This window comes from Nyctibius grandis, chromosome 13 (assembly GCF_013368605.1).
Source record: "Nyctibius grandis isolate bNycGra1 chromosome 13, bNycGra1.pri, whole genome shotgun sequence".
In the NCBI taxonomy this organism is placed as follows: Eukaryota; Metazoa; Chordata; class Aves; order Nyctibiiformes; family Nyctibiidae; genus Nyctibius; species Nyctibius grandis.
This window is the reverse complement of record NC_090670.1, coordinates 18432379-18445484: the sequence shown is the minus strand read 5'-3', so window position 1 is coordinate 18445484 and position 13106 is coordinate 18432379. Positions and strand designations below refer to the sequence as shown.

Below are 13106 nucleotides of genomic sequence, written 5' to 3'. Positions count from 1 at the left end.
AGACTGGAATGAGCTGTTAGGGTACCTGCAATGTAAGTCAAATGGAAAATAAGCTTTGTTAGTTTTGATACTCCAGACAAGTTCTTTATAACCACAGCCTGGAGTACATTTTTAAATTCTGAGAACAATCTAGGCTGGAAGAAACTTCTGGAGGCCATCTGGTCCAAATCCCTGCTCAAAGCAGAGCCAACTTCAAAGCCTGATCTAACTTCAAAGTTAGATCTGACTGCTCAGGGTCCTATCTCCAGTCATGTTTTGAACATCTCTGAGGATGGAGGTTTCAGAGTTTCTTCGGGCTCCTGTTCCAATGCCTAACCACTTCACTTGGGAATCTTTCTTCCTAGTATTTAACAGGAAAGCCATACTTAAAAAAAACAACCAGACAAAAAAACAAACGTTGACGACTCCCAACAACACTTCCAAGAAGTTAGCCAATCCACACGGCCTCTGCAGATGGTCTCTGTAAAACACGGCGGTTCATCGCACAAACCCCTGTCTGGTCTCAGGCCTCTGTACGAGGCTGCTGCGGACCCGGCAGCGAAGGTGGAAGGGCCGGGGGGAGGCACCCGCCGCAGACACACCGAAAGCAGCTCTGCCCCGGGAGCAGCCCGGTCGGTCGGCAGGAGCCACGCGCACGCCCCTCCCTCCCCGCTCCCATCCGCCACCGGAGCCGGGACACGGCCCGGCACCCCCGGCGGCCCTCCCGCGGCTTCAGGCTCGTCCTCTGAAACGCAGCAACCCTCACCCGCGGCCCGGGGCGCAGAACCCGCGCTTCCCTCCATGCCGCGCCTCGGTGAGGCCGCGGTTGCCCGCAGGCGGCTCGGCGGCCCCAGCCGAAGCTCTCCCCGGCCCGGCCCGGCCCACCCCGCCGCGCTGGCGGACTCACCACGGAGGCGGCCATGAGGAGGCGAGGCGCGGCGCGGCGCGCGGGCGGGCGGGCGCCGGATGTCCGTTGCGCTCGAGCCCGCCGCTTCCGGCCGCAGCCGTGGCGCCGCCAAAGGCGTTCCGCCGCGCCGCGCCGCCCGCTGCGGAGAGGCCCGGCGGCGGGAACGAGCCTCGGTAAACGGTTCAAATCCGTTCAGGGCCGCAAGCAACTTTTGCTGGGTACAAAAATACGGCTAAAGCTGGAGTTTGGATTTATTAAACTACAGTGGACTTAAGAAAGCCCGGTTTGGCCAGTTCATTCTCAATACAAAAGGCATATTACTCTGGATAGACCCAGGCTGAACATATGTTTATTACAATCCCATAGGGACTCTGGACTATGCACCACTCCACCTCAAATTCCTGTCATACCAGAACTGGAGGAATGTAATGACTCTTATCCTGACAAATACCCTTCTTGTTTTTTAAAGAAAAACAGGACTTGCTATATATTGAAGTGATGATAACTGTTCCACTGACCCACTGGGATATGGTGAGATCAAGTACCAAGAACTGTTCTATTTTAATCCATGTCCAAGCACTCCCAAGCATCGATAAATTTTCAGAACAGCTCAGTTCAAAGTGTCACCACAGTTGCTAGTTAAAGAAATTTTAAAATCCTATCCATTTCATTAGGTAATGGAACACTATTTGAGCTCTTATGAAAATCTGGCCATATGTACGTAAAACCTAGGCAAGCATATTTGTATTACAGTGGACTCCACGACAGTTGAATGTAGCAAGCTGATAGCCAGAGTGTGTATATGTGTACACAGACATATTTACGTACTAGAGGGAGGGAGCCTATAGTCTCACCTTTAAGGCTGGTAAGGTAGTTCTGTTTGCACTTGTCCTTTTATCTCAAAATTCTAGACTGAAATTTTGATCGTGGCTTCAGCAGTATATTGTATCATGTAACAGTGTAGTATCAGCTCCCAGTTGTGTCCCGTATAAACAAACCAAAAAGTGTTGCAAGTAGCTATTATCAAGATATTTGAAGTATGAAATACCTATAATGTACCTATAATGCCTTGCATCATACACATCAGCTGAGAAAGATTTTACAAGCATCACTTGCACACATGACCATGGTTTCCTTTAACCATTATGCCAGCTATAGATGGAGCACTAACCACTCAATGTTAGAGATTTAATAGAATCACCACAAGTATAAACAACTAAATTGATTCAGGGATATAAAATGGAATCTGTTGTATTCTTCTTCATTACATAGATTATGACACATGGATTGGAAAACAGTCAAATTTCATTGTCAAAGCCAGTACATCTATTTTTATCTATTGAGTTATTTGTTAAATTATACAGGAAAAAATGTTGTATTGGACTTTGCAACCTGCTTCTCTTATCCTAATAGCTTGCTAACTTACATTTCGTAAGCTTCATCTATCTATCTATGGTTTATAGTGTAATGAAATCAACAAACTAAATCAGTGGAGCATATTAATTCTACACAAAGGTCTTTAGACAAGGAACAGAAATCCTCACTGAAACAGGTTCATCCTCATCTAGTAGTCTATTTCTGTGGTCCTTTGCATGGGCAGGGCAAAGCAAAGCCAAAGCCCAGAGAGAAACGGGCTGTATGAATGCCTGGAACCACCTCACTAACTGCAACAGAATAATGACAACTGAAAGAAAGAACCCACTAAGTGACATACAACACAACATAAGCATTACCACCCCAAAACATTGACTCATAGACCTTTTGCTTCACAAATATGTGAAGAAAGATAGTTGGAAGGCAACCTGATGTCAGTGGAACACTTAAACAAGGGATATAAAAACACAAGACCACAGAAAGGAGAAACAGAAATTGCTTATCACCCCTTTTTCTGATTTTATTTCCAAAGCTTCGATAATATTGATTGCTCCTGACAGATCTACAGAACAGCAGATGGTGGGAGACTGTTATTTTGCAGCAATGATCCATTATTTTACAGTTTGTCATCAACACTTTACAGTGTACTTTTTAGAAAAGGGGTTATTTTAAAAAAAGCTTTATCACATTATTGTCTCTTCCAGAATGTTTTACAAATAAATGTAAAACTACTACGGATATTCACTGGGATTCAGTTGACAAAATGCTCCTTCTTTTTCCCTCTGATATTTGAGAAGGTGAAGTGTTAGAAGTATGTTGTCTCATATTAATGAGGCAGCACTTGTTGTTTGGTAAATAAGCATACTGTCTGCTAAGTGTTGACTGAAACCCAGACTAGGTTTTGAATTTGTACTAAAGCTTGGAACCAAAAGAAACTATTTTGACCTGAGTACCACATGCATGTACGATACAAAACACCACTGTCAATACAGGTGGGTTTGCATGACAGTTCAGTACTCCATGCTAACTTAAACTGCAAGGAGAATGGTACTACGTGTTCCCTAAAATATGAGTAGTCCAACATTCAACTGTTAAAAAAAGGCAAAACTCCCACTAACTCTAATGGAAGCCAGATCTGGCCTCTGGTTTGTTTGTTTTGTCTAAATAGGGAATAAACAAAGTTTCTTCAAAATGTAACTCTAATCACTACCTGAGTTACATGGCCTCATTACTCAAGCTCCAGTTTCAGCAGATATCTTGACTAAATGTCAAACAATTCCATCACCTCTTTGCAGACAAATATTAGACAGAGACGGCATCTGAAATAACCTCCCCAAGCACCATTCAATTAACCTACTTGACTAAAAGGTGATGCAAAAATCAATATTTGGTAACAGATGCTTGTGTTTCAGGCAAAACTAATCAATAGGCATCAGAGCAATTTCAAATTAAAGACAAATACAGACAAAGTTAATATCAAGCAGTTTAGGTACCAAATGTATTGCAACTTAAAATATCTCTATTATTTTGGGCAGGATATTACCCCAGTTACAATTTCAACATATCATTGCTTTTATTAAATTAATCATCACTTTTAAAAAATACAAATAAAAATAATTACTGTAATTTTGGGAGAACTCACCAAATAGGTGTGAGTTCCCCCATTGGTCCTACAACAGCTGTTAACTGGAACTGTGCATTAGGTTTCCTCTAAGTATATCAATTTGAATAGATCTGAATATTTGGAATTTTTCTGTTTGTTTTTCACAAGCAGTTTTTCTCTCTCTATTCCTTTTACCCTTGTATATACACAATGAGACGGAAACAACAGGACACCCAGCTCGGAGCCCAAAGGATAAATTTTAGCATCAGAGGGGTGCTTGTTTGTGCTCCCCAGTGACAAACCAGTAAGTCTGCCATCTTTGCTAGTGAAGACTTGCATGGAGGATACCATCCACTCTTCTTTTTCCCTGAATATTCTCAGCCCTCAGCCAGACCAAAAGTAAAATGTAAGATCTGATTGTGAGTGCCACCCTCCCTCTGATCATTTTAAGGAATATCCATTAAAACAGCGATGGTTGGTCCCAAAGATGAGAGGAAGGGCTTAAGAGCAAGCCCAGACACCAGTTTCCTTTTTACCTCTAATCTTTTCCAGGTTCTATTTGTACATGGAGACCCAAAGCTAGGTCAGTGTACAACCCCCTATATAATGGCCTAACGTATTTTTCTGTTGCCAAGCTATAACCTTTGGAATGGATCTCTAATAAAAGAAACCATGTGAATCTGCCCGCAACATCTTTACTGCATTTACCAAATACTCAGTAGGATAAATTCTTATTCCCACTAGAGTTATTAATATCAAACTCTGCATTGCTGCAGTGTAAGTACTGATTCACCAAAGAACACTAAATCTGATTATTAACTCCCATGATTGTACTAGTCTGCCAATGAAGAATATATTTTAAAAACATAGTAGTAAGTGTGGGGGGAACACAAGCTGAGTGATTTAGAAGAACCTTTATGATCTTATCACCAAACAGCCAAGAAAGGTAAATATTCCAAAAAAAAAAGCTCCAAGACATTTTATAAATTAGTTTTCTGCATTCCTTCAGAGTTTATATCAAAGAGAGGAAAGGGATTATAATCTTTAAAAATATCATTTCTTCATGTCACTGTTGTCTTGGGAAGAGGTTTAAGGATATGAAGATTCTCTTCAGAAAGAAGACGACCAGCCCAACTGAGTCAGAAACATGAAGGATTTCCTAGATAACCTTTGGATTTATATTTCAAGATGATTTTGCAGGGATACTGAGAGATATTCTTTCCTTTCAGGCACTAAAACAGATCAGATAATAGGATGATTCAGGATACTGGATATAGGCTGTATACATTTAAACACATTTAAACCTCACATATTTAAACCTCCAGTCAAATCCATCCAACTTATTCAGGGACCAACGTGGCATTTATTATCGATCCTAGTTCAGTTCTCAGAAAGTGGACAATTTCCTCAATAAAGGTTCAGCCATGGTTGCACCTGGCACCATGTCCCAGTCAGGACAATGAAGATGATATAGATAAGCTATCTATATGTAAAATGCTCTCTCTGCTCCTGAACAACTTAAGAATATCTAAAAGACAAAGTACAGGAAAAAGTACAAAGTACAGAGAGAGAGAGGAGAGAGAAGTGAGCATCTCCTGTAATCATCTCCTGTAATCATGTTTTAAAAAAATCAAGATGAATATGCTCATAGAATTATAATAGGCTGTGTCCCTAAATTCTTATCTATTAATAATCACTGCGAATCCTCTCCCTATGATTTAAATTTCACCACATTAATACACCATTGTGCAAAAAATGGTTTCTTAAGGATTGTGAGCAGAGCATCCAAGAAACTGGTAGAAGTGCCATCAAAACAGCCAAGAATAAATCAACATGCCAATGCTCTGTTGATTTATTCCAGAGCGATGCACCTGGACCCACCACCTGTCATACATATTCCATCTGGAGCAACAGCTGTTTGCTCAATAGTTGTCATATTGTCTGACACAAACATTTGCTTGTTAAATTTGTCATCAGTGATTCTCTGTGGGGTTTGAAATACTGGAAAATGTGACATTTTGTTTCTGTCCTTAGGTTTTGAGCATTTTTTCTTACATAATGTGCAGGGTTCCCAAATGGGATTTTGTGCAGCTGTGCAACTCTAGTCAAAACTACAGGTCCTGTAGCATGTCCAAAAAGGTCAAGTTTAAGGTGGTTCACTGTGAGCTAAGGACACCTAAGTAACGCAAGGTGGAAAGTAATATTTAGTGGATCCAAGTATGTGGCAGAGAAGATGGAAGGATCTGACCCGATCGCCAGGCTAAGAACGTGTGACTAACAAATACATGTTACAAACTATGGGGGAGATGGGAGAGGGAAATTCCAGATCAAGGAAAGTATGGAAGATGTTACAACAGTCAGGGCTGGGGAGTGACCTTAGAGAGTCATAGCTGTGGGGAAAGAACAAATATGTTTATTAGAAATGTTATTAGGGAATGTTTTGCATGAAGCAGTGAAATTTGAATACTAGATGAATGAAGCAGCAGATTATTACAGGGTTGAGCAACAGGCAGGACTGTGGTGTTATTTCCCGCAAGGAAGATATTCAACAGGAAATGAAGCAACATTATGTGATAGGAGAACGCTTAGAAATGGAGAGGTGGACCTGAAAAACTTCAGAGCACGGACAAGCTTTGAATATGAGAGCTGATGAAATCACCACACAAATATGCATAACAAGAAAATGTGGAAATGGAAGACAGCCATGTAATATCTCTGAAGAACTGAGAGAACAGAAGTGTACCCATCAAAATAGATGTTTTATGAACTGTAAGAGATAAGCACCAGGAGTGAAGGTAATGAAAAAAGTAGATCAAGATGCATCCTGAAAAAATTGCTTTTAAAGTATATTCCAATGGGAAATAATAGAACCGGTAAAACACATAATGGATAGGAAATCTAGTTAGCAGAGATAGTACCTGCCAGAGAATTATCCACCTAATTACTTCTTTGTCAGTACTGTTTGTGGCAAAGGACAATATGGCACGAGTGAAAATATTCAGCATGTTAACTTAAACTGCTCACAACATACAACAGACACGAAAACTCTCTTCAAAAACCCTTTCCACTAACAGCATGCACTACCAGAAGCACGTGTGTTTTATGAAAGTCTGGGGTAGAGAGTGTATGCTACCCAAGCAGAATAGCCCTGTCCTTCAACATGGCCTGCTCTCCTCTCAGCCGTATGCAGCCAGGGCTTGCTGATGCCTCCTAACAGATTTGCTTACTTTTTTGGACTAAGCTAAAGATTAAAGAATACTATATAGACAATTTTTAAATGATCCTTTTTGGATCAACAATGTGGACTTCTCCTAATAAGTCACCAAAAATAGGATGTGATTCCTCCAAAACCGGGATCTGACAAAACATCACCAAGCTCCGGGATTTTCAAGGCGACCCTTGACATCGTTGTTCCTCTGCTCGCCGACAGGGGGCGCCGCAGCCCCGCCCTGCCGCCTCGGCCCGGCCCGCCCCGCGGTGACGGCGCTGCCGGCTGCCCCGCGCCGGGCGCGCTGCGGGGGCCGGACCCGGGCGGGACATCCCCAGAGCGCCGGGCGGCACCGGGCTCGTAAGCGATGGCCACCGCGCGTCAGAGTGAAGGCTGAAGGACACCATTTGGTGCAATCTGTTTACTTCCTGCCGATGGAGGAGCTTTGGTTTCTAAGAGTAAGGGATGACAAACTGGGAGAGACGCTTGTACCTGCTGACTGCCACGGTCACACGGCCACGCCGAGCTGCGGACAGCAGTGCGGGTTCAGGTGTCTGGGCATTCACTGTTAATGTGCTGATCACACCAAGACACTGATGAAACAACATCCTGGATAGCAGGTGTCAGGATTTCTTGTCCCAGAACTACCAAATCTTAGAGCACTTTTATTTACCTTAGATGGGCACCTGAAAGCTGTCTTACTTTGCAAAGCTTGTAAAACCCTTCAGACTGGGCCAGGACACTGACGAGAGTGAAAAAAGCTCTGAGTACTGAGACCAAACTTTAGATAAAGTTGTTCTTAGAAACTACATTTACCACTGGCAACCACCAGCTTAGCCAAGTACTCAGGCTTCTCGGCACCAACTGCATACCTCTGCAAAATTAGCAATGGTAATTAACGATAATATAAATCACTTCATTCCAAGCACAGCACCGTATAACTGGGAGAGCAAAAGAACCAGCAACCTCATGGAGTCCACCTGGGGCATCTGTTGCAGGCTGGTAGAGCTTGGATGAAATGGTGCTGAGAACCTGCAAAAAATTAAACAGAGAGACTCCTCCAGAAGGAGAAAGAGATGATATTGGTGTCTTTAGCGGAGATTCCTGCTCATCCATTCTTGAGATGAAGGAGCAAAAGGAGAGGGAAAAAGAATAGTTATGTAAAGGCCTGACAATGTTGTAGAATATTTTCTTCCTTTTGGAATTCAGCAGATTGTACGAAACGTTAGATATTTTCAAGAACATTATGGGGGAATGCTCTTGAATATCAAAATGTTTTCTTAAGCTACCTAAAAGAGGCTACACACATGCCACACAGAGCTACAGCTTTTTAGTTTATTAGGTCTCTGTCTAACACCCTAGCCATGAAACAAAATAAAACAGTATTAATGAAATTTGGAAATCATATTGTAATAAAGGATCTTCAAACACAGACAGTACCTTTGGGTCTCTCACAAATACAATTAATGCAAACATGGAGGAAAAGTGAATTATTTTTATATTCACAGATATTTGGAATAAGATTGCATGGCACAGAATCAGAACAAATGCTTCCAAGTTCTTTTTTCGGTTTCAAGTAGAAAGACAAGAAGGTAAAATGACAGTGATGTGATGCGTCTTAGCACGCTCAACTGCTGAAAAAGAACGAAATATGCTTAAATTCACAATGATGATAATAATTTAAAGTGGGTTCTGGAGTATGCAATAGCCTGACAGATTAATATGGAAAAGGAATTTTGGCAGTATTTACACTAGATGCCCCAGACATTGAAGACTGTTGAGAACCAAATAAATTTTGTCATTGATCTGCGAAGGCTTCGATACGCACTGAGTACATATTTCTATTTCTCCTGTCACAGAGAGTTCTGCAAAAAGACCATCTCTTCCTAGCACCTGAACTCAGGTTACAACGCTAGGCGTTTGTCAGAATGAATCCCACAGCCATTGTGCACTGCGAGCAGCACTCACGGGTGCCCTGGTGTGTTCAGCAATGTTCTATATTCAACCAAGAATGCGAGTATTAGTGTCAGCTGCTTTCTGGTCGGTCTCATTTGAGAAAGGAGACAGAAATGTGCACAAGGGACATGTTCTAATTTTTATTTTTAGACAGATCTTTACAACCTTGAAGAACCATCAAGAAAAAGAAGCCAGTGCTGTAAACAAACCCTGAACTAGAAAGTCTAAGGCAATTCTAATTCAGAGAGTAGGGTCAGGAGACTGCAAAGGACCTGTAACGTAAAATGCACGGGGCTTCCTCAATTCCATCTCTGTACTGTCGGAGTATGTCTCCTGTAGCCATCCACCTGCCTGTAGGCACCATCTGCCTACTACTGTGAAAAAATCTTAGTGTCAGTTGCTTCACAAGTCTGTCTGACTTTTGAGACTGTACATATGCAGGTCAGAAATATTACAGCATCCTAAAGCAGGCAATGAGAAATTAGAACTTCACTTAATCCCAGTGAAGAAGTGAGCTCTAATGATAACATGCTGGTTTACATGGAGGAAGGTGTAGAGGATAAGATCCTAGAAAGAGCAATGTTCTGCCCATTCTCTCAGGTTACGCTAAATTGTTTTCTTACAGCAGCTTGTTGGGATTCTTTACAGCAATTACATGTTTGTGTAAAACGGCAATAAGCTTAAAAAAGTCTGACATGGACCACATCAGCTTCCAGATAAATTTATGTGAATTTTGCAGTGATAGACCAAAAGTCAACTGAGCTACACTGGTGTACCAGTGTGGATGTTTTACGGACCAGCAGTACAATTTAAAACAAATTAAATGGTTAAGGATTGTAGGCTTAGGATAGGTACATGCAATGTCTACTCATTTGAGAATAAAAGTTTATAGACAAAATGTAATTTATTAACATGAACAACACTTCCACCTTCCTGCATAACGTTTCAGGATGTAGACATAACAGTCAAGCTCTGAACAGGTACTACATCAGTGATAAATTCTGCTGACCGCCCCCCTCCCTCCACCCATTTTATTAGAAAAGAATTGACTAGTCCTATAAAAAAACAGCTGGATTACTTGTGGTCATGTGGTGATGATACTTCAAAATAAATAATTTTAGTTAAGTTTTCAACCCATAACCCCCAGTCTGTATACTACTCTTTTAATGTGTCTTAGACTAAATCCATGGACATATGGATAGGCTATTTTGGGAAAATTCTAGCTGCAAAAAACCATAACCCCGTGAATAATAATAAATTTGCCATGTTTTGAACTTAAGCCCATATCTGCATCCTCAAGCTGGCATGATGTCTCTCCAACGTGTGACACCTGTTATTGCAGGGGCCCTGAACTGGCGCAGGTTTTCTTGCCACAACACTGGCAGCTATTCCAAATAAACTGACGCCTGTCTCCTGTTTGCACTGATAGACATCCAGTCCCTGAAAACTCAGGCAACGTGGGTGCTTCCTAACAGATGAGAGAGCGTGAGTGCCTTGAATGCAGGCAAGTATAACAGGAGAAAATTTTCATTTGCATCCCTTAATAAAACATGCCTTTGTATTTAGAAGTCCAAACATGGAAACTTGCATAGACAAAACAATTTGGACACAGGAAGAGAGAAAACATTCTGAGCAGTTACACTGTTGTAAATCCTGAAATCAAAGTAATTACTCACTGAGTTGGCAATCTAGCTCCTGGAGTACAGTCTATTTTTATTTATTCCCTAATGAGGATTAAAGTTAGCAGCCTCTGTACAATGATTAAGTTTCATGATGAACTTGGAAGGAAGATGGTAACACTAATGATGAGGACCAACCTGCTTTCTGTGTCTGCACCAGTGATTTGCAAAGGAACTTCCCAGGTGTCTGTGTCTCATCTCACAATTGTTTCTGCTTACCTCCTGGTATTTCAATTCTTGAGGCACTTTTGGAACGGAAACAGGTTTCTTTCCAGATGAAAGTGACACAAAATAGGAGATACACCCTTTTCACACTGCTCCAAGAGGGAATCCTCCCAGCAGTTACCCAGCACACCATGTATGCATACAAGCTTCTCCACTTCTCAAGACCTCTCAGCAGCATAGTACAAAACATGAAATGTAATCTGCTTCTGCCTGTTCTTCAGCACCTCACCCCCCAGCTTCATTCGCATGCGTTTCTCCATTTCATTTATATTTCTTCCTTCTTTCCAACATGTCTTTGCTCATACCCCAGCCACAGTTTCCCAAAGATACATCCTAGGAGCCAAACAATTTGGTTACATTGTGTTAGGAGACAGAGGAGGGCTTTTTTATATGGATTCTCAGCAGGTGATGGCTGACTGCTGGCTGCTGTTGGGTTTGTTCAGCACACGCAGCACTGACATGTTAAAAATGAAAATGGTTGTTCCAAAGATCCACCACATCAGATGTGTCCTCATGACAATAAAACAGATAAGATCTTCAGAAGGAAGAAAACTACACAATGCTTGCTCTCTCCAGCTGGCAGAGGAGAGATTGTGCTTGAAGTCTTCATCTCTGGAATTGAGGACAGCAGCTTGGTAAGGTGACGTTGTGCACCTGTGCCCGACCATGCTCCTGGGTTCACCGATGACTGCAATACGAGAATTAAGGAAGGTCAAAAAGATCAACCATGCCTGCGCACATGGATGGCTGGGGACATGTTAAGAGCTACACGGTCCACTCTTGGAATACGTGGAAAGCAAGCAAATAAGTAGGAACAGGGGGAGAAGCAGCAACAAACATCATTTTGGTGGTGTCAACATTAGCAGGAGGAAGCTCCTACACTCCAGCCCTTGGCAGTGTGTGCTAGTATGGAGTCTGGCTGCTGAGATCACCAGTGTGAGACAAAATTTTGCTACAGAGGCCTAGACTGTAATGAGAGCAATGGTTTTTTTGGATGCTTTTGAAATGAAGTAGATAGATAGCAAACTACTGCATACAGATTCAGTTGCTCCAAGTGAGACAGCACCTAACACCAAATAACCTTTCACACTAATCCTCAGCAGAAATGGGAAGAAATCATCAACAACTGTTTCAGCACAGTAATTCCATTACTATGAAAACCACAGTCATAGATTTTACTGAGGGAAAGTCACTGGGAGGAGTACATGACATCGTCATACTGCAGGGCAGAATGCTAGGAGGGAGGGTATCTTATTGCAAAGTGAAATGGTGAGGTAATGGTAACATTATTTTATAAACTGCATACACATCAATGACAACTTTCAGCTTAATGTACTGGAATGTCTTGAAATAACAGAAAAAGAATTCGTCTGACCAGATAACAGGCACAGAACACTGTTAATGACAATGCCAGCAATAAAACCAAGAGGAATTTTGTAGGCTTACATTGACCTGGGTTGCAGACCAACATTCCTTGAGTGCGTGTCAGTTATTTATTTTTTCCTCCCCAAAAGGTTAGTATAGGAAAATATAACAACATGTCAGATGACTCTACCATATGCTATTGTCTGCTAGCAATGAAGGCTCATGAAAATCAGACTCAGACTGTGCTGTACATGCTGTGAGAAAATACGTCGGAAGTTACTGAATGTCCTTATAAAAGCAGTGCCGTACAAATCAAAACAGTACTAGTGTCCTGAGCGCTCTGTTACCGCGCGAGCAAAGCATTCAGTCTTTGTACTTCGCAAGAGCAACACCCAGAAAATTCGTGTGACTCGGGAAAACAGAGGTGTGGCCAGAACCATGTCTAGTATGAACTGATGATGTTGACGATCACATGGTTTGTTATTTTGCCCTTTAATAAACTTTTCTGCATGGTAAGCGAATGCATCTCAGTATAATATAGAGAAGTTCTGCTAAAAACAATAACTATCATTTAGCAGTTCTGGTCAGCTAGTACTGTTTGGGGTTGTAAAAGATCATGGCAAGGGTCAGCCCTGACAAACCCCACAAGCATTACCAAATGATGAGCTCCTCAAGCAGGGTTGTTACTGAAGTTCATTATGTGATGCCATGCTATTAATAATGTTGCCACTGATTTCTGCAGGAGCCTGTTGGGTCTAAAGCCATCCTGTGATCTCCGCTGGCTGTTACCTGACCCCTGCACTGGCCCAG

The 13106-nt window shown here is 42.0% G+C and overlaps 1 protein-coding gene across 4 annotated transcripts in view; it reads right to left on the bottom strand.

Annotated features, from left to right (window-relative positions):
• NXT2 (nuclear transport factor 2 like export factor 2) overlaps positions 1–13106 on the bottom strand; it is a 64064-nt gene that overhangs the window by 7348 nt on the left and 43610 nt on the right. Inside the window, exon 1 of one of the 4 annotated variants that reach the window (XM_068411709.1) lies at positions 887–942. The exons of 2 other annotated variants lie outside the window; for them this stretch is intronic. In XM_068411709.1, the coding sequence (XP_068267810.1) occupies positions 887–901 (15 nt within the window). In that variant the 5' untranslated portion in view covers positions 902–942. Of the gene's footprint in view, positions 1–745; positions 819–886; positions 943–13106 lie in introns of those variants that run through there. One more of the 4 variants, XM_068411713.1, reaches the window with a different exon arrangement.